The following is a 27,799-nucleotide window of genomic DNA, read 5'->3' as shown; positions in this document are numbered from 1 at the left end:
GCTATAAAAAAAACTTTGTCGAATGTCTTATCTGATGCTCCCGCAAACGCGGCAAACGCAACTAGTAGCCAAGAATAACTCTTATTTCAGTTAGATTGATGCTCCCGTTTTGTCACACCAGTGGGCAATCGAGGAAAGTGGGGTTTTACTATGGCGCTGGTGTCAGACAGAAACTATGTTTTATTTGTGGCAGAGACAGGTGTCACTGCAGTAGTCTGTGAGTGTGGCCAGTAACCAGGAAAAGGTGGGACAGATAAAAAATGCAAACACAATAATAAGTAATCGTATGTCCATCTTCCACTTGTATAAGCTAGGCTGTCTCGAATGACGATATTGATTTAGCGGCTCTGACGTGCCAATCCTTTTACAGCAAGCAAAAAAAAAAAAACACCGTTCCCATGTCCAGGCTGTCTGCCTTAACATTGCACTCGCAACGGAAAAATGAACGACATGCCTTGGTTTGGCCATTAATATTGTGAAAAAGAGATTAATGTAACGGCAACGTTAATGTCACAAGTCACTAACCCACGACATTCGCGTAACCTTACTGGACAAACTTCTGCTCAGGGGTGAGCCACGATAAATTGACGCATGTAGTTGCAAGAACAATTGGTTTTTCAGACGTCAATGGCAAGCCATTTATCCCTGTCTGCCGCAGCGGCTTCCTTAAATGGGTTCTGATGGTGACGAAGTCAAGCTCTCTTAAGGGTGTCGCCTGCGATCAGCTTTGGTCTACAAAGCTGCTTCCCTTTTTCTCTCTCTCTTTCTTTATCATGACTTCAAAGAAGAATGAATTGAAAAAGCGATGAAAACAGGGCAGCGGGATTTGTGATCTTTTGACTAGGAATTGCGAGCTTCCTTTTATTTCGTATTCTTGCCGCAAGTCAGAGTTAGAATTATGCGCACTGCTAGCGACACAGCTTAAAGAAGTGACGAACCCACAAAACCGCTGAAGACGTGCTTTCACATTACACATAACTTTTTGTACGTGGCCGAAATAGCTTCTCGCTTACATTTTCGATTACAGACCACTACCGTAGCATTCAGAATCCGTTTCCTCGCCTATGTTGAAGGAGCTACGTTGATTCTTTTATGACAACTACCTCTAACAGCAAGCAAACAAGCAACTTTTGCCGCTACTGCGATCGAAATTCTACTGTTTGCAAATTCTGTTCTGTTCAGTACTGTTATAAATGAGTTCTGCTGGGCCAGCTGAGGTAGAAAATACTTCGACTACCCCACTTCTCTATGTTCTACTAAAAGCTTGTAATTCAAGAATTGACAACAAACGACATTACAATAAATATAACGCTTCCGCGATGGATCGTTGTATCTGCACCTGACAGTTGTATGTTGCCCCACAAAGGCGTAGTACACTTTGCAGTCATTGCCCTTTGCTATAGAAGTCATCCATGTAATAGCATAAATATAAGGTCCAAACACGAATCCAATTTGAGAGCAGTTCACAGTAGACAACACCAAAAAACACGACTGCTTACAACAAACATCAGTCACGAACACTACACCTAAGCTTATGCCCACTAAAAATGAAGTTTTTAAGAAAATGTTAGCGTCTTGTGGCATTTGCTTCATTTCTCGATGTTCAAATATTTTGTGTATAATAAAAGGCGTTCTAGTCAAGTAGCTTATTCTCTCATCTTTAGTTCCCAGTTTATTCGCAAATGTTCTCTCTGCCGAGTATTTTGATCACTCATGAAGGAAGTGATAAAATTACGTTCTGTATTGAATATGTACATCAACACTCCGCAGAAGTTGCAGCAGTGTATCCTGTACGGAAAGCTTTTATCGTATGCCATGCTCAGTCAAAATCAATGTATTATTGTCTGTGTGTGCGGGGGGAGATGTCTTGCTACGTGTTGGTCAGTTTCATGTAGAAAGAATTGCATCACTGCATCTTCACCGTCAAACCACTGCTCCTCCATTGAGCTGCGCGAAGATATACGTGTTAAAATAAATCCAAAATTCAAGCTAGACAACGTGATCACAGGATTATTTTCTTTGTACAGTGTGATTTCCTGACGAGTCCATCGGTGTCCCCCTTGCCATATAATGCGACGTGGTAAGGCAATTACTGAAGTACTGCGCTTTTGCCGTTTTCGTAAGATACCGATGTAACGATGTTAAATTCAAACGCCTATTTCCGAATGCGTGGCGGCCTTCCGAGTTCCTGGTTTATGTCGGGACTTTGCCCCTCACCACTTCTCTGTGTCTTTCCTCTCTCTCTCTCTCTCTAGATCTCTCTCTCGCTCTCAAACGCTTCGTTGCGATGTGGCAGTGTTGTGTTCGTCTGCTACCGTGTTGGCAACTGTTGCCTCTGAAATAATTGCACAAACACCACTTGTCTCAGAGTGCACGTGACGCACGAGGTCCCACACAAATAGGCAAGCCTAAATGCTACCCTTTAGCTCAGTAGTTAGCGCGTCCGTCCTGCAGCTCTACAGAACCGCGAAGGCATGAGTTCCATGAGTTCCGGTGAAACTTTTTCTTTCGAAAAACGGCGAGAATGAAACTGTGGATGGGAAAGTGGCATGATGATGAAGCGTTGGCGTCTATGGTGACACGATGACGATGATGACGTTATGGAAAGGGCATGCGATCGCGTCGATGAGTGAACGAAAGAAATCCAGTTGCAAGCTCTTCACTGCTGTAGCATTTAAACCTGGCCATTGCGGATGTTGTGGCCAAACCAGCAAAGCAGCACGATAATCGCAAAGTAAATATTCGGCGTGATGTCGTCCAGCTTATCAGATGCATACTAATAATACGTGATGAATGCCGTGCAAAACTGTACGAAAAGCGCAACGTTGGTACTCGGGAAAAGCAGATCTCTCACAATAAATGTTTCTGCCACTATAACGACGGAATTATTGCTAGGCCTGAAATGGACATGCTAGTGACACACCGATAATGCTGCGCCTTTGGCGTTGTTGTCACTTTCATCATTGTCATCGTGAAGCTTTATTTCCACTTATCGCCTCTGGAATGCTTAAACCAGCGCTATCGCAGTTTATCGTGATGCTAATAAAAGCCTGCCTAAATTCACAGCGCGAACTACTGGGTCACAAGCTAAGGAACAAGAAGAGACAGGGCAGGGCACTACTTGCAACTGAAATTTTATTTAGAGATTATATAAACCCGACATGTCCTATGTCATTATGCGTCATCAAGAGGCATAAAAAAAAGATAAGAAAACAAATGAAAGAAAATACAAAAAATAAAAATGACTATTTATGGATGTTAGCTCGCAAAAAATTTCCATATGTTAGGTCGTATGTAAAAAAGATATTTCAGTGTCCTAAAGCGCTTAGAAGCATGACTGCCAAGCCATGCCCCCTTTTTCTTTATCTCGTGAGCCTCTACAACTCATCTTGTTGTTAGATCATTGTGCCTATAAAAGACTGTAGTATGTTGTCAAACTTGGGTGTGCATTTACCTTGGGAGGTGCAGTCTCTTACGCGCATTGCAATATGTGTGTGCAATTCCTTTTGTGGAATTGGAATGCTCTTTCAGCCTAGCGTTAAGACATCGGCCAGTTTGACACACATATGTTTTGTCCACACGAGAAACGTACAGAATACACCACTGAAGTTGAACATGAAACATAAAATAAAAAGTATGAAATAAAAGCCATCACGTCAACTAGATAAATGCACGAAAGGCTGGCAAGTTAGCAATATGAGATTGTGCGTCGTGCGTATCATAGTGGTTGCCATGGTGATTTACAGTCTCTACCAATGTTGCTTCCTTTTTTTTCTTTTTCGTTTTTGGTGTGCTACAGTTACCCACTTTTCCTGCCTTGCTTCTCTCGTTTATTTCGAAATTGTGGCGTTCCGCTCTACGCATTCTTGTAGCGCACACCACCTTGTATGCGCGATTTCTCTTCACGCATCTTTTCATAAGGATTTACTGCGTAAAACTGTAATGGTTCGAAGCTTGCTTATACAGCAGATAACGGACGTAACGAGGGATGCGAGAAAGATGCTAGCGGCAATTGACAGGAGGCTGTATGCGTTACTTTCATGACAAGGCTTTGTATCTGTTTTGCTCCTTCTTTTATTCACTTTTCGTGCACTTTACCCGTTATTCAGCGTATTGATGTGCCCTTGTTGTGTCTTTATCTTCTGCTGTTCTCTGTTAACGACAGCTACGTTTAATGAATCCTTCATGTCGTTTCGGTCAGTTATTCCTGCTAAGTTGTGTTTTTCCTAACCTATTTCCTATTTCCTATTACCTATTACCTAACCGTTCCCGTGACGAAAAGAAAAGTGACACAGGTGCCCTGCATTAGAATTCTCTTTCTCAGATTGACAAGAAATAACCGCTGGTACTGTATTTAGGTTTTATAACGGAGGTGCTCCATAGAAGCGGACATTATGATAGAAGCAAATAATAACTAAAGCTCGTAAATCTACAATAGGCGCCTAGTGTATTTCCCGCTCTTATGCATGAGTTACCGGTTGTGCCAAATGTTAAAAAGGTCCCTTTATGTTTACCGCCTACTGCTTCACTGCTATGCAGTCACTATTTCTGTCCTACCTTCGGCCAACAGACAGTTCACTGCATATGAGTAGAGGTACACTCACTTTCTATGTCATTGGAACGCCGCCGCAGCTACACGACACACAATAAACTGTCCACTGAAAGCCAGAGCTACTCAGACAAGGACCTTTTAAACATCTGACACTGACGGCACAGCGACTGGGCACGCGTTTACTTTGGCCTCACTCTATGAGGCAGCGTGTATAGCTAGTCCTACCTTCACTACCTTGTTGTTGTTTTTTTTTTCGTCTCTCTTCCTCTGCGGCTGTGCCGGTGACGACAGGGGGGAGCATGGACGGGGGACATCGGCCTGACAGCTGTGACGCCACCGGGATCCACATTGTCGCCGCCCCTGCACCTCCCGGCGCGGCCGCCATCACGTCAGGCGTCAACCCATGCCTCAGGCACAGCGGGAACGGAAGGGCTCAAAGTAGTCGGCGAGTCCAGAGAGCGGGCCGACCTGAGACACCGGCAGCTCCTCCGCGTCACAACCATCGTCGTAGGTGTCCCGACGTAAGACGATCACTACTGGCCCCCCGCCCACGCCAACAGAGTGAACCATGGCCACTGCACGTGCACGCCTGGGCTTAGTTTTTCTTTCCCGTGTGCCGCAAGAATTGTCAAAAATGAGTTATTCAAAGAGAGAGAGAGAGAGAGGCGGGGGCACGCAGCACTACAGAGAAAATGCAGTTGACACGTGACACCTGCCTGCGGAGGTTGCCTTTAAGCAGAGTGCCTCAAAACAATGCAGGCAACAAGATTTCTAGTGGACGAAAGAGAATTTGACGCGAAGGGAAGAAGGCTGTGGCACGCTCCTGGTCTAAGAGCAGCCAGGAGGAACTAAACACGATAAACACCTGCGTTTGAATATACGCTCGAGTGGACGTAGGGCGACAGCATCGGGAGACGCGAGTAGTGGGGCTCACAGGTGCCTTGTTTAAAGAAGAAAAGAAGTGTAAATGAACACGAAAATCGCGTCACAGGGCTGAAGTGGGACAGACGTGACCTTCTTGCCTGCTTGGAATAGCCCGAGAAAGAGAAAACAATGCCTGCGTAAAGTTTGGGCAGTGTGGAAGAATGGGAGACAACAGAAATGGCGTAACTTCTTAGAATCCGCGATGGATGCGCGGTTGTTATACTTTTGATGTTCCGCATGGTGAGTGGTAGCGGCAAAAGGGATAACTTTTGGACCACAATGACTGAGAGAGAGAGAGAAACAACTTTATTCGGTCCACTATAGACGTAAGCAAGCTCCACGTCACCTGGCTAGGAGAAGTATAATCGACTGACAGCAAAAAGAAAAATAAACAACAATAGAGACGTGACTAAAAGAACGCTTGTTATGTAGGCTTCGCAAAAGTTGTGGTAAAACTGTCACTCTTGCGTCATTTCTGTGAAAAGCTTAGTCAAGTCAGTTGAAAAAACGTCCCCGCGTACAAATGTCTCCCATTATTTTGTATCTTCAGTCAAGCTGAAGTGCACTTGCATCATTGCGAGAGACATGGAAGCTGAATCTCCTGTAAAAAAAAATAAAAAAAAGAATAATGCAAGCAGCAGCCCTCTATCGACGGTTTACCCTCGGGCGTTGAACTTTGTTCAACATGAATAAGGATGTAGTAAGTTTTCTATTGGCAAGTACTATAGTCGACGTCTGATTCTCGTGTGTCAGGATCTGCATTTGGTTTGCAAAAAATATTTTGGAATTGTTTTTTTGTTTTGTAAGGGTCGTTACTTCACAACTATAGCACACGAAACTAGAAAGTTCTCTCTAATACGTCTGGCGACATGCCGTAAGGGTGAATGCATGCACAGCAGTTGACTGTTTCGCCGGCGACTGAAATATGCACTGCTTCCATTGTGTTTATTCATATGTTGTGTTATATATAGGTGCCTATGCCGGCTTCTATTCATTTGCTTCAGCTAGGTAAAGTAAACCTCGCATAAAAGTGCACATCATTTGGCTTAATTTTCGGAAACAAAAGCGCGCTTAACCATTCGCATGTTTGGTTGAAGTAAAAAAATCAGAAGGAAAGCTCATTAGATAACTTCCTCAAGCAAACAAAACCGGAGAACTCGATAAGTACCCACCACCACCGAGTGTGTACTCAATGTACTGTAGTGTACTGCAGTAGAGACTGAACAATTGCGAAAACTTTCTAAGAGACTTTTGTCGGAACATACAGGGGAAAGACAGCACGAAGTATTTCATGAGTGTTGCTGCTAGGTTGAAAAGCTTGAGTTCGTAAACAAGCGAAGTGTTTTAAATGGCGGTTCAGATAGATGGAGAGCTAGCTGAGAAGGGGAGCGATAACGCGCGGGAAGCGAGTCTGGAGAAATATTTAAAGCAGTAAGCAGATGGCTGCTACTTGCCACACTCGCTTTGAAAGCAGCTTCATCACGAGAACAAAAATGAAAACCGACGGTGAATAGTGATTTAAATCTACTTTCGAATGTTCCATCTAAAAGAGAACCAAACAAAAATCCGCCACCCTTTCCGACAACGCAGAGTATTTTACTTACACGAGGCGTCTGTCTTTTCTCTTGCACCTCTTCACTTCCTCGTTTCTCCCCACCAACTTCCGTTTGTTTGGCTTCTGTTGCCTTTTCTTCCCCGTCTACTCTATTCTCCTTTTCCTCCCTCATGCATTTTGCTGCGCCATCCTGGCGGATTTCCTCACTTCCCCTTTGCCCATGGATATTCTCGTCCCTACTCCTTACCCCCCCACCCCTTTTTTCTTTCTTTTTGCCGGGAAATCCCATCTCTGGCGCGCTTCTTTTCTCGCCGCTCGATTCTCTGCCCTCCCCCCCCCCCCCCCCCCCCCCCCCACTCCCCTACTGCCATTACTTCCGCGCCGCCGGCCAGCACCCTCCGTACGTGATAGCTCACCGCGTCGACGGAGGGAGGATGCCGCCATCGGTCAACGGGTCGTCGACACCGCCTGCTGCGCGAGTCCGCTACACGGGCTTCGCCGTCCAGCTGCTGGACATGGTGGCCTCGGCGCTTGGGCTCGAGTACGAGATACGCGCGTCGGCAGACGGCTCCGACTACGGGACGCTGTCGGCGCGCGAGGGCCGATGGAGTGGACTGGTGCGGGAGGTCTTCGAAAGGGTGAGCTGTGCCACGTGAGAGGTGGCAAATAAAAGGGATGTGTGGGGTGGGAAATACAATTAAACAAAACTCCATGTTATTTACATTAAAAAGCTGTTCCTCAGAGCAGCGTAACAGAAGCCCTAAAATACCCCTGTGAAAAAGCTTTCAAAGCGTTCAACAAGAGTGTGAATAAAAGGTCACTTATATATATAAATATATATATATATATATACATATGTATATATATATATATATATATATATGTCCAACATATTGCTAAAATAACTTGGACGGCGGCAGCGAGCAGAAGCTTGCAGCCTTCCTCAGTAGGCCATCCACATCTATGTGCACATGCAAAGCGTCATGCCGTTGTTCATGTGTTGTTCATCTTCTCCACCTGCTGTCGCTTTCTCTCTCTTTTTCTCTCTCTCATCTTTCTATACCCCGTTTCTAGTTTCCTCAGCATAGGGTCGCTCGGAAGACTTCTGGTTTGCAAAGAGGCAATATATAGCGTTTTATAGCCTACCAAATCTGCATGGTCTCCCTTCAGGCCTTCCGCATTCTCCAAAGCACCAAACGTACCTCTCTCTATTCTCTCACTTGGTTTCCCGCTCACTTGAGGTCGACTGAGGGTCTCCCTCCAACCTTAACGAGGGCGCGCGCGAGGCCGTGCGAGGACTCACTGACCGCGCCTCCTCCGTCCCCCTGCGCCGCGGGGAACGTTTGCTCCCGTTCAATGAGATCACCACACACTTCTATCTGTCAAGACGGGTATTCCCCCTCCGGCGCCCTGCCTTATGCAGGGCGCGGGCGGTGACCCTTGGGACTTTTACAAGCCCGTGCGTATGCTAACGTTGCGGTTGTTCATGCAATATACCATGAAAGGTGTCCCAGTGCTGACTGTACTGCCTGTGGACTAACGGCAACAGTGGATCATGTGTTGTAGGACTGCGAAGCCATCGGCTCCTCCTTCAGCGAGGATAGGTGGGCTGCCCTCTTGGGCAGCCCCGAACCTAACAACCAAACTCTGGCCGTCCAGAGGGCCCGCGGCGGGCCGTCAAGCTCGGCTTGGCAGTCCCTAAGTGGGACTAGCCGGGTGGCGCGGGGTCTCCCCTACGTGTTCTCTGGACCGAACGAAATTCACTCACTCACTCACTCACTCACTCACTCACTCACTCACTCACTCACTCACTCACTCACTCACTCACTCACTCACTCACTCACTCACTCACTCACTCACTCTCCCACTCACTCACTCACTCACTCACTCACTCACTCACTCACTCACTCACTCACTCACTCACTCACTCACATTTTTGTCTTCTGCCTTTCATTGCTCCTCCTCTCTCGTCCTCGTGTGCGTCAAACATTATACGTCGTCTGTGCGTAAAGAGACACACCCATAATGTTATGCGATCCCCTTGGGCGTGGGCAATTATTTCTCGCTTGTCGAAATCGCCGCAGCTGCATGCTAAAGGCGTTGCTACTTCAAAAGCGTTTCGTCTGAGCGATGCTGGCATTGGTCTAAACGGCAGTTTTCTCTAGCGAAGTTGACACGACACAGTCTACTTGTACTTCGTCGTCGATTCGCAACCGCGTTATATTTTGGATCAGCGCTGCAGCTACAAGTTATTTTGCTATCCTCTCATGTCTCCTTCAAAGTGGCCGTTAAACTGGACGGCGCTTGCTGATGCTCTTTTTCAAATATTTTGTTTCCGAGCAACCACTTAAAGCTTTCCGTCACTTAGCTTCTTCGGGCTTATGTGTAATGGAGCACTCCGAACAGGAGTCTGGTGTCACGTACTCTTCCGAGAAAAGATGAATTACTCGGCCGCAGCACGCCCACTGATCGATGATCGCCTTAAGCGGTTTGAAGCTCTAATTGAATTTGGGCCAGCCTCCGCTCTTTCATTTATTTCTTACAACGCTGCGGTAGTCGACAAGAAAGGCCCGGAACTCGAGGTTCCTTTTTAGCAAATTTTGAGTACCCCTTATACTTGCTGTAATTCATTTTTTTTTCTCACTTATGCGGAATCACAGCCATGACAAATATAAAACAAAAATGAAGCTTCGCGCCGCTGTTAGGATGTGGTAATGCTCGGCCGCTTTGTTCTATTGAGTGTCTCCGCGATGCTTGAGCATATTTTCTTTAAAGTAGAAGGCACAAATGGAGAGCAAAGCTTTGAAATGGCCAGAGAACTAAATGGGAGCGCGGTATTTAAGTTCGCGACTCTCCCTAGAAAGTCCGGTGTAGTTTTATTTATTTCATTGTTCTCTCAATGCACACTGAACAACTTCTTGACTTGATTCGAAGCAACCTTGTCCCTCTTAAAACGAGGAGTTTCACTTGGGTAGAAAGAGGCTGCTTGGAAAATTGATTTTTTTCGCTTTCAGTGACGCCATCATTGAGCCCGTGCTTTCCGTTTTCTCTTAGTGCGTTTTTAGTACATGTTTTTAGTACATGTATTTCCTCAGATGATCTTCTCTCGGAAGCAGTAATCTAATAGACAATGAGTCGAAATTGTTGTGGCGGAAGCTAACTGGCTTTTGGGAGATAATTGGCGACTTCAGGTTAGGTGATTTTTACTATCGTATCAGCGAAATAAAAACTAAAATGCTTGCCTCCTCATTGTCAGTGCCGAAAATACAGCTGTAAGAATCACCCATAAAGGTGCACGGCCATTTTAATGGTGATTCCAAAGGCGAAAGCCACAGGTTACGTTACTCTTAGCCTTTCCCTTTTGTAATCTCGTAGGTTGTTTTTATACGAACTCGTGGGATTACAGTGTTTCGTAGCAACAGTTGTCCATGATTTTTTTATATACCATTGCAGAAGACGAAAAAACTATACGGCACCTTAGGGACGTTCACCGAGCTTCAAATTACTTTAAACTAATTTCGCACTGAGCTTGAATTTAGAGGTAACCTTGTCCTATCTGTGAAATAAGCATATTTTATATTTGCTCCATTGTTAAGGGATCAAATTTCTATTTCCTTCTTATATTATTTTTAATTCACACATGAAAAAGGCAGCGTTCGTTACTTAGCTATAGGCGAAGTAGAAAATTTTACGAAAAGATTTGCGTTGTATTGAAGTTAACAGGCTTATTCTCCGTTCAAAGACAACCGATCTCTGCCATGCGGATACGGTGGCGTGGCAGCCAAAATTGCCCAGCGCATTGCTATGGACTGTTATGCCAACGTCTATAAACGTTAGACTTGAACCGTATTGACATAGCTTTTCATTCGTGCCTGTAGTTCCAGTTTCTTTCAGCAATGGCCTCTGTCTGTTGGAAGCTTAGAACGATTATCACACATGAGAACTGCATTGTGCATCAGCACCAATATTTCACTTGTGATTTGCGAGCGTGTAAACTGATTTCAGTGGTACTGCCAATATAACACTATGGGCAGAAGCCAGTCCACTAAACAGAATAGTTAAGTTCGACAAACCTGAGAAGCTAAGTCGCTGAAGTCTTCAGTTTTGAACTTTTCTTTGTTTACGTCGTGTACATTTAGGTGCTGCCACCTTGTTTCGCGTAAGTGTTGACTGAATTAATTAGAGGGTTTTACGTGGCAAAACCACGATCGGATTATAACAAAGCCACGGTCGGCTCGGATTATGAGGCACACCGTTGTGGTGGACTCCGGATTAGTTTTGACCACCATGTGATGTTTAACGTTCCCCCAGCGAACAGGACACGGGCGTTTCTTTTTTTTTTTCATTTTGGCTCCATCGAAATGCGGCCTCCGCTGCCAGGATTTGATTTTAATTTTTCGCTGTGGAGACGGTGACACACACGCGCACACGCACGCACGCACACACGCACGCACGCAAATGATGACATCAAAATATTTAAGGTGATACACAATATTCAGGACTGCTGCGCTCTGCAGTCCGATCTATCCTCATTGTCTGAATCGCGAGGCCTGAGCAGGCTCGGTTCCATCTGCAGACTTACAAGACATTTCCGTATCCTACTTTCCTCCCTGAAATTGTTCCCATCCACATGCTTCCCATTACTTGTACACGTCTCTGTGGCTTGTAATGGTACGAGCAACTCAAATAGCTTACTAATGAAGCGTGTACAGATAAAAGTTCGTGAGTATAAATAAACAACATTTTTGGACCTTAGGTACGAAAAATTTTTCAAGTTTCGATAATTATCATACACTTCCCTCACTTAGCTGCAGACGTAGTCGTTCCGACGTGCTCGTTCCTAGAAAATATTTAATGGAATTATTATATGTTCGGATCTAGGCAGCGAATGTTTCACTGCGGGTTCCGCAGGCGATCACCAGAGAACATAGGCTCTTCCACATCCATGCTTCTTTTTGCATACGCCTGCTTCGTCACAGAATGAAAAGTCTGTATAACTGTCATTTTTACCATGTTGGTATCTTTCAAGGCGTGTTGTCTTATTTCTGTTCTTTCTTTCTCTCTGACTCTTTCTCTGTTTCGAGCTCTGCTTCTTTAACTTGAGCCTTCTTTCTAACTGCGCTTCTGTCCTGTTTGCGCAAAGTTTCTCTCTCCTTGCGTGTCTGTGCTCCCGGCCGTAATCGTTTGCCTTTGCTGTATGGTTGCTATGTAGTTGTTTGTTGTTTTGTTTTTCGTCAGGTATTTTATCCCATAACTATTGCTTTAGCTTTGCATTCCTACCTTTCGTTCTTTTATCTTTTTGTTTCTATGTGCATCCGCACTCATACTTCAAGGTTGTTCGTGAGCAGGTTAAATAAATTAAAATGCTTAGGAGAATCGAATTTCGCAATAGTCTGCAAGAGCCCACAGAGCGCACACCCTGCATTACAACGCGTTTAGTACGAGCAGAAAAATTAGAACGTTGTATCAGAGAGTACACAGAGATCATTGACCTCCCAGACCATACGCAATGGTACCGAATTCACAGAGTAAGAAAAAGAAATGCTTGTTCTTTTGCGAGTGAAAGATTTAACTTTAGTCTTAGCAGCATTCAACGTGACGTTATTACCTTTGCGCCGTTTAGACAGAGAAAAGAGGTCACATTGCAGAATGCTACATTCGTCAACAGCATGCATTTCTTTAAGAATGTTGATGTACAAAGAAACATAGAAGAATTCTAAATTGGCGCGAAGAACGTCATTAATAAATGTTTTAGAAAGGAGTAGTGGCAATACTAATCCTTCAGGAACGCCGCTAGTTATCGTGTACAAAGAGGACAACTAACCATTAACATTAACATAACATTATCTATCACGAAGATAAAGGTGCAAGAAATTGACAACTGCCAAATTAATGCCAAAGTGTGTAAGCTTGACAAGAAGCAGTGAGTGATTGCATACATCAAAAGTTTTGCTGAGGTTACAGTAAATAGTGTCAACTTGCCCCCTTCAGAAGTACTGGCTTGGAGACCTGCGTCATGAAACTTGCCAGATTTGCGATAGTGAAGGGGCCAGAGAATCTGAATTCTTCAAGCAAATGACAATATGTTGCGAAGAGCTATAGCTCAAGAATCCTAGACTTGCCACAGAGAAAACAAATGTGCCTATATATCGATAGCTTATCAATAATAATAATAATAATAATAATAATAATAATAATAATAATAATAATAATAATAATAACAATAATATATGAGTACGTGTTGTTCTGACATATTTTTTGAGATCTATTAAACGTATTTTCATCGACGAGCATACACAGAGATGATACCGAGCGCTGAGCACCAGCGACGCCAAACCCTGAATTTTTAGGCAAAAAAAGCATTGCACTAAATACTGTCCATGAGCATTCTTGCATTCGAGCTCAAAGATACACGGCCTCCACAGCCAAGAATAGAATCCGTGGTCTCGTGTTAAGCGGCTCATCTCCACCGGCAGTGAGCTATCACCACGCTTTACGCCAGTCGCAAAGTGTATACTTCTCATAGGCCGCATTCGTTGTTTTGTAACTAATGTAACTGTTTCAGTTATTCGTTGAAGCCATATGACTCACTCACATTAAAAAAAAAAAAAAAAAACTTTTACCAACTGTGGGGCCAGCGAGTCCGCGCATATCGTCTGCGCACACTAGTTGTTTTCGTCAGCAGGACGAGCTTTTACTTAGCGTTCAAGCAATAGCCGTTGTAAGCGGACATTAACCCGCTTCCGGCAGTAACTTCCGCGACAAAACACGAAGCTATGGGGATCAGCGTAAACCTTTCTGCTGTATATCCATTGACTGAGGTGGCAGGTGTGAGCCCTATCTCCTTCGGCAATCCCCCATAATATCCTAAGAGTGAACTTTCCTCCGACAGTGTGTGTTCTCGAACGTGCCTTTCCGGATCATTTTCTTTGGAAAGGATGACACTTTTCCTTCACTACAGAGAGCCTAATTTGAAATCGATCATGCCAAAGTATCTGTAAGTCCCCTCACACACATACACACAGACAGAGAAAAACCATCGCATGGAAACTTGACGTGCCAGAACCTCACAAAAAAATCGTATTTGATTATCCAGACGTCAAAACGTTTTGTTTTTCTTCGAGTAAACGGAACCCTCACTAAAACCCCGAACGCTTGAAAGCTTGTCTAAACCTTTTCGTTTTAGATTTTAATTCTCGGGATGGCACAGGCTGCAAAAAAAAAAAAAGAAGAATTGCTGTGGAATCGAAATCGCTGTCATCAAGACTCCTGACGCGTTCGCTCATTTGATATTCCATCAAAGTCTTCATTAATACTGCACTAATATTTGCAAGCTCTCATTATACTTTGTTCATTTTGAACGACGTACACACTCCAGGTGCAATAATTTTTATTACAATAGCAATTATATCGGCACTCCAGGGGAATTTCTGCCGTCGGCGTCGCTGTTGCCGTGAGGTTCCGTATAAAGCCCACAGGTGATAAAAGCGTCACCGCACGCCGTATGCTACATGTGTGAGTTTAAGCGCGTGAGGATGAGCCGGCGATCGCGGATCGATCAAGAACACGCAATGGCGGAAGGGGGGAGGAAGCGCGCCGCCTTCCATCACGTGCAACTCTTCGGGAGAAGGGTAAGGCAGGACGGGGGGTCGTTTGGCGTGGGGCGGCGGAACCGGGCCTTCCTATTTTTGTTGTTTTTAATAAAAGCTATGAAATTTTTGGAAGCACGTATAGCTTGAGTAGTAAACTTACACATTTATTCGCTCGCACTGGTGAACTCGCTAGGTGGGGTCACCTGTCGCGAGGTGTTTCTTATTCAGGATAAACTGGTGCGAAGATATGACGCGCATCGGTTAAAAAATTGTACGAGTGCCCGTGCAAGCTTTTTTTTTTTTTTTTTACTATTCAGGGAACTGGCTGGTAATAGAGAACTTTAGGCTGCCACTTCAAATCGCATATTTACGCACGTGTGCGATCACAAAGGTGTACCCAATACATTTTACGCTACCTTCACTTTGAGCCGACCCCGAAGGTAGCGCAGGCAGAAAATGTGAGCTAAATCTTGTTCACGGTGCCTTTCAATGAAAAGCAACATCCTTTAAAGGTTTCCGATGCTAGACGGAATCGCATCCGCGTCACACGGGTTTCTCAATTGCAGCACCCCTACTCTTCGCCACGATTGTATTTTTTTTCTTACATGGCACTTATTTTGTTAGGTGTAATGCTGTTTGCAATGACTGTACGAGTACTAGCCAACACAGTACACAGCGATGGTCTGAGCAAAACCTACAAAGCACTATATATACACTATGTGTACACACTGGAACATAAAAACAAAACTACGAACATTTGTGTACTTAAAAGAGTGGCAACGACAGGCATTCAAGATGTGTTAAAAATCCGGTTGAAACTATGTTAGGTTACACATGTTCTACAAGTGACCAATCATTTGGGCAATCTGAAATTTACAAGAGACAATGGGCCCAGGATTTCGGTCCAACATGCGCGCCTTCCATACACTATGTTAGTCCAAGTAGGGAAAGCATGCGAAATGGCGCGGCATCTTCATGCGATGCAATCAAAGATGCTGATTCATTGCAAAGTCTTCATTGAGAGTTATTAAAGCAGATTCTAAAATACTATCGCATTTTCACAACTAACGAAGCAGCGCTCTATAGCTTAAGGTATATCACAAAGGTGGCAATCAACACAAGCTAAGTTTTCCCAGGTAGCATTTCGCTGTGTAATTAAACAAAGCCTTTCCCTCGCTCCCTGCGCGAATTCGCGGCGCAGCGACTGACTCTTTGTCGCTACAAGTGGATTCGTTTAATCTATTTTTCCTACTTCTAGTTTGTCAGTGCGTTATGAATGCTCTCTTCTGTTCGCGTGCATCTGTACGCGACGCCTCCAGGAGGGCATATCCGGACTCTATGGGCGTACCGCTAGACTGAGGATAAACTGAGTAGGCCATTCTGGGAAACATGACAAAGTGTGCTTTTGGCACCGCCAGAAATAACGGGGTTGACGTTATTTACCTCTGTCCACTAAAGTGACTAACATAGTAACAATCGCTGCAATATAACAGTCAAACTCCAGCAACGCCGAATATGGATGGGCGTCAAGCGAGCTACACCTTAGGGCTAAAACTCTGGAAAGAGAATGGCCCACATGACCATACCGCATGTGCACGTCAACTATGAGTAAGTTGAAGGCGAAAGCACGAAGAATGCTGCTTTAATATACCTTGGCGCGGTTTCACGGTTTCAGTATGTCGGCCGCTCTCTTCGGTCTAACCCGGGCAATCATCGTTTGTACTGTGTTGGCGTTTCGGGTCCCTAGGAGTGGGGTGCTCGAGAAGAAAACGCCAACCCTGCTCCGTAAAACAACCTCCTTTTTTCACACCATTTGTAGGACGATGCGACGCCTCAACGGTAATCAATAGACGCCGTGTGATTTCTTATATTGATCGGTTGAACGCCAACGAACTCGCCTATACAATAGGTGAGCGCTGAAGAGAAGCTCTTCTTATTTTTTTTTTTGTCAATTCAATGAGTCAGTAGCTTAATTCCTCGAGCTGCACTAAAAAGAAATTGTTGTACATTGCTATGGGGACACGCCCGAACAAGAGGTTTGGTTAAACTAGTCGCATCAAGACAGCAAGCGGGATCACAATTATGATGGCGGACCAAAACACACCTCGTCCTCCTTCTCGTATGCTACATTTCAAGAACTTCCTTCTCATCCGTAGTATTTCTGCTCATTCCGGTACGTACAAGATTTAGGCCGCCCGGTGCATGGGATGTTTCCAGCGTGCGATAAGATGTTCCTGCTATGTCCAAACGTTACTAACTAAAAGTGCAGTCTTGTTTATATTATTTAGCACCCGTTTTGTCCTCTGCCAAATGTAAGCTATATGGAGGCCTGATATTTTCAGGAAACAAAACTGTCATGTTTGCAACTCTGTAACCCCCCAAGCAAGCTCTTAATAGTACATCTGAAGCACACGAAATTGATATAATATATTCTCCTGTGAATAATATCGCTAATATCACTGTAGGAATATTGCAAAGCTCTTGTAAACACTCTAACATATATACGTAAACTGCAAAGATGTATCGAAAATGTCCGCTTTGGATGTTTTAACAATTGGGCTTTGGAGAACTGCGATATCTGTTCTTGATGCAGAGTTACATATTTGTAAGCTTCATGCTTTTGTTTCTCTCAACCCAACCAAATTACGGCAATTTCTGTCAAAATATGTAGGCCCTAAATTGATATTCCGCTTCCAAGATTCAATATAATATAACTTTCTCGCTCAAATGCACCAAATGTATTTTCAAAATATCTAACGATTATCTGAGAAACATATTTTTGCGTTTTACATGTATTTAAATAGGCGGCATCGAAGTCAGACCCGAGCTTAAGCATAATCTCAACAAAGAAGATTTAGAAGAGATTATGAGCCGCACAACGAGTGCTGGAAAGAGAAATGTTAGGCGTAAAGTTAAAAGACAGGAAGACAGTGGTGGGAACGGGAAAGTACACTCAAGTGGGTGATATTATAGTCAATATTTGGAAGATGAAATAGAGTTGGGCAGGTCGTGTACGGCGTAAGGGAAGCACAAGTTGCGGAAGGTAAATGAAACGTTAAAGACAATCACGGCGTTCTTGTTTTCAATTCGCTGTTCCATATACATGTCGCACGCTCCTTTTTCACACCAGCCTCGTAGGTCGAAGTCATAGAGAGTGAGAAAGACGGCCCGTGTCAGCTTTTCCGCGAATATTGCTAGTGAAACAGGATAAGAAAATGTCCATTCAAGTTGCACAGAGCTAATTAGCCCAGAAGTCCTGTACCATAAACTAGTAGTTGCCTCGCATGGCTTTAAGGGTATATATACGTGAATATTGGTTGTATTCCCATACATGCAAATACATCTTTATTTTTCAGTAAGTAGAGGAGCATAAATTGCAGGCCAGCCATAACCTCTAGGGATGTAAAGGCTGAGCCTGGCACACAGCAGAAAACCACAATTGAAGCATTACATAACGCGCTGACGATGAATTAGGAGAGTGTCCGACTTTTGTTGTATCCGTGGCTACCACGCGATGTCCACGGTACGTCTCCTGGCATCAAGGTACTATTTCAAAAACACCGGGGTATGTACTAGATTGATGACGTGTACGAAATGAACGTAGCACGAAAACTTGGGATGGCTCTGCTACGCTTCTTTACAGCCTTACCCAGCTGCATGTGGAGCCTGAAACTAGCGGGTAAATTGCTTTCCCGGTTCGCGCGGGTGTGTTTTGCTTTTACTTCTTTTGTTTCATTTTATTTTTTTTACTTTATTCAAAGCTCTTCTTCTGCAGTCAACCCCTTCTGCAGCTCCCGTCGCAAGTTCTCACTGTAGCCTAGCGTATCGCAAATGAAGCGTACCCTTCCACCTATATGCGCAACGGACGAATCTAACATTTCACCATGAAACCCCGGTCAAATTTCGAGCCGCAGATCCCGGGGACCGTAAAGTTTACGGAAAAGTGATCGCATAATCGAAATTCCAGCGTTTCCAGAATTTTTTCCGTTCAACTTTGGAGAAATAGGAGACGCGTTCCATCTTGTTCAAGCGTTCTATCGTTCCAGTATGTTGAGTCAGTCAATCTGTTATCATCTGGAAAGTGAGTGAACCGAAAGAGAAACTACGTGGGATACACGCTGGGACGGTGCCTCAACGCATGCCTCCGAGAACATGCTAGGCCTCTGTAGACACAAGACGTCCAAGCAACCTAGCCATTGGCGTAGCGTCGTGCGGCAGTATACGCCGTCATTTGATAAGTGCTGAATCCTGACGCGACGCACAGAGCAATTGACACTCGATATCGTAGAATCGTCTGCGATACATAGGAGAGGCCCTTCTTGTGTAAGCGCGCCATCACTAAGTTTAATGGACAAAGAGCTCAATTATGTGAACAGTTTGATTCTCTGATCTAGCGACATGGCTGTACGCTCTGGTTGCTCCATGCGTTGATCATTCAGCATCGCAGTGAGTCAATTGAGCCTAATTATTCCCGTAAATCAAACTTGACATAAAATAAACAAATAACTGGACTATTGATCGAAACCAAAGGCGCGAAGTTTGCACAAGTGAGTGTACTGTACCCATCATTCCCTCGCTAGATGAAGTGAGTTACCGGTGGTGCTCAAAAGTAGCGGAGAATTTCCCTCTAGCAATTTGAATAAAAGAACCCTTTCTCAATCGCCTTGCATTTTTCTCATTTCACCGCACATTAAGCCTCGCACAGCATGGACGCCATAACGTAAAACTATTCCAAACTTTCCATTCAGCGTCCGCGGAACATACGCGGACGCCGAATGAGCGCTTCACGACGTGCCACACGCATTTCCTCGCTACACGCATTCGAACATCGCGTGACGAGTTGTTTCCGCTTTGGCAAGAGTTGTGGGAACCGTGATCATTAGGAATTACTCCCCACTACAACAATCGCGTGTGTGCCCCACCATCCCAGCCAATAAAATTTTGGTACCTCTTGTAGTACATGATTCTTAAGCTACTGGTTCCACTTATTAATCCTGCATGTTTTCTTCTTTTTTTTCTTCGTCGGTAATGGTGTGACCGACCAGCATTTCATCGATTTGCGCGGGCGATACCTTTCCCAAGTTCCCTTCTGCCGCGCCGGCGTCAACCGGTTCTTTCAGCTCGGCTGTTGCTGTGCATAAAGCATGCCGCATGGCGTTCGGCTTGCGCTCTCCGATACCTTTCTTATGCAAATGCCGATCCCGAAATTCCGCACCCGTGCATCAACAAGCCACGTCGAGCGTACTCGGCGTCATGAAACAGTTCTCGCAGCAATGACCTTCCTAACCGAAGGGTCACCTGGCAGGCTGAGCCCTCCACAACTTATCGGTAGTTTCAAAAACTTCTGTTTATTTTCGCTGCTTTGTCGACCCAGATGAAAGCCCCAACCCACGAGGCGAGGCGGCTGGCAGAGCTTTTTGGAGCATGACATAGAAGGCGTTGTGGGCACCCTTTAGTTTTTGGCAAAAGTAGCGATTTTATGAAATGGGTCTCGAACGTTCTGCGTCCCTAGAGAAATAGCGTCATCACCACTGCGCGTGTCTGTGATGCCAAGAGAGTTTAACGTTTGCTTTGGGTGACGCAGAATATTTCGCCGAATATAGCACTCCGAACCAAACTCGACGCAAAAGGTTTCCCTCAACAATCACAGCGACGTCCATTAAAGCAATGGCTCTAGCCCTGTACCGCATTCGGCACCCTTCCTCGTTAATCGTGGTAGCTAACAAAAGCGATGAACGCTGTGCTAGGCTTTTTCTTTCACTCATTTCATGTAAATAGGAAGGATTATGCGACAAATTATTCTTATTTCTTGGATTGGCAGCCGAACTCGAAAGCTGGCAGTCCTGACTCAAACACATCTCGTCTCCATGAAGAGGCCCATCTCATTGCTAGGCAGGGCGAACTTGAATCCAGAGTAAAACCCACATATGCGTAAACTTTTACAAGTTACACACTTAAAAACATTCTTTTAATAGGAATCCCGTAAGAGGCTTCAGGAAGTAGTATCAACACTTCACTGATAGTTCGTTTCTAACGGCCACTTTTGAGCCATCCTATACGTATTAGAAACTAGGTAAATGCACCCACTGTGAAGTGCGATAGAACTTCAAACACTTCACGAACTCTGATGTCACATTTCTTACAGGCACGCTAGTTTTCTATTAGCAGTGCGAAAATATTTTTTTTTGGTTCTGCGAAATGACAGTACGGTTGAATCAAACAAACCAGTTTTTCTTTCGAACAAATGCTGTTGCATCCATATAACCAATGATCATATATATAGGCCTTATTCTATATGGCTGCTATAGAAGTCTGAAACACCAGTAGGTCAGCGTCAATAATTCCTACCCTGTCGTCCCCAAACGCACTTTCGACAAAAAAAAAATTGGAAGATAGGTAGATAGCAAAAAGTACCGCTTATTGGCCCTAAAGAAGTGTATTGTATTGCTGTGGTTTAGTGCATTGAGTGTCCGACAGGAGCGGGCACTCATTTCATATAGTGCTTCATGTGGGGCATCAGAAACACAGTCATTTAACATTGGACTGTCTCTCCTTCATTAAGCAGCGGTTTCCGGCAGGGTTAAATAAAGAGTCCAAAAGATCAATTTTGTGAGCCGCAGACCATGCGCTGACGTTCACTATACATGGCAGATACCGCGAAATGTGGAAACGTTGCTTCACCGCTTTCATCTTGGTGTGGCATACACACGACAATTTCTTTCGGAAATTCATTGTGGAAGCTCGGCGCCGTGTTCCTGTGTACTGACGGACGAGGACGTGGCGCATGTGCGCCTGGACTGCCCAATATGCGCCCAGCAAAGGCAACAGATGCGCTTTAAACTTTGTGCTCTGGGAAGTAATACACTGTGCTTCGGGAAATCACTCGTAACGCTGCTAGTTAGACGACTTCAAAGAGCAACCTTAAGTGCAGTAAAATGCTGTTTTACATCTAAGAACATGCCGGCGAAATACTACAAACGATTTTCTGCAGGACTCGCCTTTTATGTTATGTTTTTTTTTTTACTTTAACTCTTATAAGTGTGAGTGTCTGTGCACCTATTCTTTAGTGGTATTGGTTGCTTTTAGCGTAAACCAAAGTTATTTTTTGCGGATAAGCGAAATGAAGTAGCCGGGGGCGTACTGCTTCCAACCTATGCACTTGAACCTCATTTAAGCTAACCTACTTACTGATTGGGGAAAAATGCTGCCTCGGCAATGATTAACAAGTAATGTGCTAAATGGGTATGTTGGAACAGAGAAAAAAAGAAAGAACAACAGCGAAAGAAAAATAAAATAAAAACAACACACGAGATGGAAAATAAGAGAGGACACGCGTTTCCTATGTCTCGTTTGTCGTTCTTTCCCGCTGGTGCTTTCAAGATGCAAGAGTACGAATTCGCGCATTTGCCCCCGAAAATACATTAAGGTCCGGTGACCGATCACTTGGCTCAGCACAACATTGTTTCGTTTGATCTTGTGGCAATAGAAAACTACCACAAAGGTAATGTCTCGGCTGTCATAGCTCAACCTTTAAAAGAGCGAGCACAAGCCAAATCAGAAAAGCGCAAAACTCTATTAGAAGAAGTGGCACGAAACGTGCAGTGTCTGACGCAATAAACTTTTAGCGTTCATGGCACACCTGCATTGCTCTGGACACAATGCTCTGGCAAAGGTGAGCTAGCTGCTTTCTCTGGCGTAAAACGCCTGTCAGACAGCTTTCAAACCTACGCACTTGCCGCATAGATATTTTTCTGCTGGTATATTTACGCTATTCAACGTATGGGTTCCGACAGAAGCGTGGTTTGATTACCAGCGCGGGGTCCGCGTAATATCCGGGGCGTGAGTCGTGTCACAGCTAGTCATAACAGTTTAAACAAATGAATTGTCCCGGGTGCTTTGGAAAAAGTTTCGGGAACTCCGGTTCCTATAGGCAAACTCAGTTCTCCAAGCCAAAAAAAAGTACCTTGTGATCTTAAAAGCCCATTGTACTCGCTATACACTTCGTCCCGCGGGACAATGAGGTTCACATGCGTAGTTTTTCACGCCAGCATCATCGGCCGCGCAAATCGTACCGAGACAACCCTAAGCGCCTGGATTTGTCACGCCGAACAATGTACTACATTAGCGCAAGGGTTTCCCAGCGCATTTGCGTCGTTTCTCGAGAAAGCTTTCTTCAAAGCGAAACTCTATAGTGGGAGCCGCCGCTTCGTGCTGGAAAAATTACCGTGCCCCCAAAAGCTGAGAAAAAAATGTATACCTGTGTGAAGCTTAGTTCTAGAGACTATACAATCTTATAGGTGGACTCACTCCCACCTACATCCAGATGCGTAGGCCACGCGATAGGAAGCTGCGCAGGTGTGGGGCGAAGCCCTCGCATGCCCAAATTTCTACGCGCGAAGCCGTGATTCCGAGTCTCACTCCCACGCTAAGTTCCCTGGGGGAAAGACGGGAAGCGTTGGGACGAAATTTTCTCGACTCGGGAAACGCGCTTGTCTGTGCGTACCTGCTGCTTGGAAGAACAGCGCCACCCACACCAGGCGCTTTGTTTGTCTCGGCTGTAGCGAGTCGCCGGTACTTTGTTGTCCCCTCGGAAGGAGGTGAAGTGGGTGGTGTCACACCGCTTCCCTTCTGTGCCCGAACACTCTATCATGGAGCGACAGCTCTATTTTGTTGCGAAGCGGTCACGTAAGCCGGTTAAGCTTGTGTATATATACAGGCGCTGTTGTGCGCTGGGCAATCATGGGGGACGAAACCACGCCCTCTCGGAGCAACTGCCGAGAGCGAAGTTAAAGGCGCAGTTTCGACGCTGGCGTAGCGAGACTTCTCCTTTGCACGGTGCTCGGCAATATATTAAATATGTCCCCTTAGGATTAGATGCGACGCATCAACTCTCATTGTCGAGGGAAAGCATCATGCAAGGGAAAAATCTATTGTGTCGTGACTTTTTCAGAGAGCGTGGGGGCTTTTCTGGTCCATTTAATATTTCGCCACTCAGCCTATACCACTCTCTCATTTATTATCACTAAATTTTGATTTTGTCTAGCATTATTCTCCGGAATGAAAAGCTGAAACGTGACTAAGGAATCAAAAGCGACACTCAGGTCAGGTAACCCGTGTAAGGCTTTAGAAGGCCGGCTCTGGTGCAAGTGGAGCTTGTAACTTTAGCAAATTAGTTCTGCGGATATTCTCAACGTGCATACAGTGTTGGGACAGGGAAAATTTAAATCCATTCCCACGGAACATGAACCTGCAAAGGGAACACAAACAAGTTTCTGAGGAAGTTGAAGTTGACGAACTCTTGTTGCTTCTTGAGTGGAATCCGAGACGAGCGCGTTTTCTGAGCATTAACTTCTCTCTGTCTGGTATAAAGAAGAAAAATAGATGTAATAATAATAGGAGCCAATCACTGAGAGAGATTACGTCTGTATTAAAATGCTGGAGATACTTCTGTGGCTCATGGTCTGGAATGCACCTTCCCGTGTTTTCTGATAAACGACATACATATGTACAGGGATCACATAAACACACAGAGGTCACATACAACCACAAAAGTGCGCGCGCGCTTAAAAACCTCATAAAACATGATTGAGCCATGCAGTATGTAAAAAAGTATTCGATGAGATTTATTTCGCACTATGCGCAAGCAACGTTTCGATCTCCCCGATTTACGAATGCACTTCAGTTTCAAGTTCGAGCTGTGTGGTACCAATGCAGCGAAGCCTTCAAATATTGATAATGACGATGATGATGACGATGATGTATGGAAGTTTATGGCGCAAGGACCAATGATGGCCAACGAGCGCCATGAAATTCGCCTTCAAAGCTTGCCAATGTGGATAATAACAATTGCAGTCACGTAAGCCTTCAGGAACACTGCACACTGAATACATCTGCGAGTCTGATAACTAAAGTTTGCATTCTATGTAGTTGCTGCAACCCACATTTGGCCTGATATGGGAAGGTATGCTTGGTCATTGCTATTGAGGCCTCGTAGCATTTTTACCTTGCAAACGGGATCAAGCTTGTAAAGCAGTTTTTACTGAAGCTTTGCATCACATGACGCAGAACGTTGTGAGCGCCATGGAATATTAATAGGCGTCAGAGTCGCAGCGTTTTCCCTCAAGTCGGTTGTTTCAATCGACCCCGTCAAAAATTGCACTGTGTGGCTTCCGCAAAGCAGCCGGCATGAACATTGGGTTTTATACCACCGTGACCAGGCAACCACTGCAACACAATCTTGTTATGTACCTTGTTGGCTCCGATCATGTGATCGAATCCTCGGACCACATCGAATGTGCACAATACTTTTCCTATATAGCAACACGTGAACTAACCAGATGACAACTCGCACACATGAGGCAAGGGCAATCCTTTAGTAACCACAGTCAGAGACAGCTTAACTTGCAGGATGGCGAGGGACACCCCCATCTTAGTGCTAACACTACAAGGGGCACGCTAACACAACATATACCACAGTTTATTGTCTGGCTCTCTGTAGCCACTTGTCGCCTTCAAAATTCAATTCATCCAACTTACGCTTGCCTATGGCAGTTGACTTAGGTCACAGTCACGGATTACCATCTCTGCATGACCATATACACTGAATCACCCAAAATGCGAATTACCAGCAAGACTCTGGAGCGAGGGGCTCGATCACCTGCTAATCGCTTACCAGCCAATGTGTATCGAATATTTTTTGTCTCTCTGTTTCTCTATCTCCCTCTGTCCAAATTGTTGAACCGTTGTTAATGCTAAAATCTCGACCAAGCATACCCGTACCCTGCATCAATGATAGTAAGCTTGAATTTTATTGTATTATGTTTTTTTTATCAAATTCAGTGCGTCACTTCTTGGTAAAGGCATATATATTCATCATTGTTCGCCCTGTCACCTGCTACATGTACGTAGAAAAATGTTCCATGTGAGGAGCTCCATGCAGCTTTTCATATTATTCTTTTTTAACCCGGTTCGCGCGCTTCTGCGGAAGCGGAAGCAAATCTATACGCATCTCACGTAGATTGCAAGGCCTGTGCGCCAGCTGCTTCTTCCTTCAACTTGCATTCGCTACAGGAAGATGTAGTGATGCTATTTGAATTGCAAACTGGGGACTTGGGTCTCAATCCAGGCGCTGCACTATCCCAGACGAATAGCGAGAATAGAGCAAGATACTCGCATATGTGTTTCTTTTACACATTTCTCGCCGTGAAATTGCTTTGCAGCAAAAATAGTGAGGCTCTGCTTCGCTGTAACACGCGTGTTGTGTCGCGGGAACTTCGAGCACTCCTACGGACGGCCGCTCCCGCTTGGTAATGTCGATCTGCGCTGTAAACCACACACTGGCCAGTGGTACGCATAGCTGCTAACCGAACATTTGCAAACACAGCAGGGAGACTGCAAGACTTTGTACGTTAATAAAGGTAAAATGAGACATCCACCCAATCGTAGTAACTGCTACGAAGGAAACCCATACGGGTTCCTCGCAAGAAAAGCCTCATAGTTGAAGAGAAAATCGTCCTGCTCCGGTACTCGAAACCGGGAGCACCGACTTTCCGGGGCAGCCACTTTACCATCTGAGCTAACCAGGCGGCTAGCAGATACGAGGGTGAAGTTGAATTTGTCAACAATTCGAAGCGAAGGCAAGAGTTTGACGTAATAGTTTCTGCGGAAACTCACAAGGCGGAGATAAATAATAAAGAGAAAACGGGTAATAAATCCGCCCAGACAATAAAGGGAAATGAGACAGGAAAACGAATCGATTGGGTGGATGTCCCGCAACAGAGGTTTCCGCGTCGAGCGCTGCCGCTTGATGAATGGCCATTGCTGCCAGCATATTGGCAATAGTGGGTGCTGCTACGATGTTGCTGATGTGCCGTGATTACAACGAGATATACTGTTTCAGGCTGTCGCTTAGCGCTGTTGGCAGCAATATTGCCGCTTGGTGTATCTGCTGATGTTCCTGCAAGGCATCGTGACTTACGTACGTAATGTGGATATTCAGCAGGTTACACAAGAAAGCTATTACCGATTGTGAGAATCACCTTCGATGGTTTCGGCCGCATTTTTTTATTCCTTGTTCTTTTGCATTATTTCTTTTTTTTTTTGCATTTGCCTTCTACTGTATTGTTCACCTCCTCTTGCCATTTCAAACGCCTGATCGGGTGTAGCAAACCCGGCATTTAGCAGGCTGATAGGTTTAACTTCCGTGAAAATCTTTCTCTGTAAGTCCCTCTGAATAGTAAACAAAAGAGTGTACTTGCCAGTTCTATGAAATGATAATCGACGTGGGTGACAAGATTAGCCAATGAGCTCAGCTTCTGGCTATTATCGCCTGTCTGTTTCCTTGCGTGAAAATCTGCAGTTCTGTTTTTTGTGCGTTAGTATTTAGACGTGTATGAAATGGGTCACAAAAGAAGTTGCAAAAGTTATCAAAGGTTGAAACCTCGTGGAGGAAATAAAATGAAGAGAACACTCAGTTTCTGTTAAGGAACAATGTTAACGTAGCGCGCAGAATTGCAAACACCGTTTTTGAAGTAAATGTCATGTTCATATATTTGTACCCGGATAAAACAGCAGTATTTTAGACCGGAGTATTTCAGAAAGAGTGTAATCGTGACAGTTTATCTGGCGATAAAGCATTGGCCTGCTTATTTCGATATATGCGATGAGCTTGGCCCACGATTAGTTACCAAAACGTGGCACATGAGCGTAAATGTTTTAAATAGAACTACGTAAGGGCTAATGCAATTTCAGTATACGTAAATGGCATAAGCAGAACATCTTCATAACTTTTGTGTGTTTATCCTTTGTTGTCTTTAGGAGGCCGATCTGGCTATCGGAGACATCACTATTACTCGAGAACGCCTAGAGTACATCGATTTCACCACGCCCTTTCTGCAGGTTAGTATTGCACTCTTGTGTGGTATCTCGCGTTTAGTGCGACTGCTGCTGGTTCCACTGCTTCCATAAAAAAAAAGCGAAACATTGTGCCAGACTTTTCTCATGTAACCAGTAATCCTAACGTGATTTTCAGTGTCCGAGTAGGCACTACAGATACCTTATCCGAAATAACATTCAATCAGCTGTTAAGAGGTGTTGCTGAAGTGCCACTAACCTTTCTGTCGGAAGGACGTGCCTCCTTGAACCACGAAGGTGAGGCATTTTCGTCAATATGGCCAG

At 44.8% G+C, this 27,799-nt stretch overlaps 1 protein-coding gene across 1 annotated transcript in view; it reads left to right on the top strand.

Annotated features, from left to right (window-relative positions):
• The window catches only part of LOC126522984 (glutamate receptor ionotropic, kainate 2-like), a 262,608-nt gene that overhangs the window by 178,917 nt on the left and 55,892 nt on the right, over positions 1-27,799 (top strand). The window contains exons 8-10 of the mRNA XM_072288943.1: positions 4,844-5,059; positions 7,424-7,669; positions 27,440-27,520. Coding sequence (XP_072145044.1) covers positions 4,844-5,059; positions 7,424-7,669; positions 27,440-27,520 — 543 coding nt within the window. The remainder of the gene's footprint in view (positions 1-4,843; positions 5,060-7,423; positions 7,670-27,439; positions 27,521-27,799) is intronic.

This window comes from Dermacentor andersoni, chromosome 6 (genome assembly GCF_023375885.2).
Source record: "Dermacentor andersoni chromosome 6, qqDerAnde1_hic_scaffold, whole genome shotgun sequence".
NCBI classification, from domain to species: Eukaryota; Metazoa; Arthropoda; class Arachnida; order Ixodida; family Ixodidae; genus Dermacentor; species Dermacentor andersoni.
Note: the sequence above shows the minus strand (reverse complement) of the source record. Positions and strands in the feature narration are given on the sequence as shown.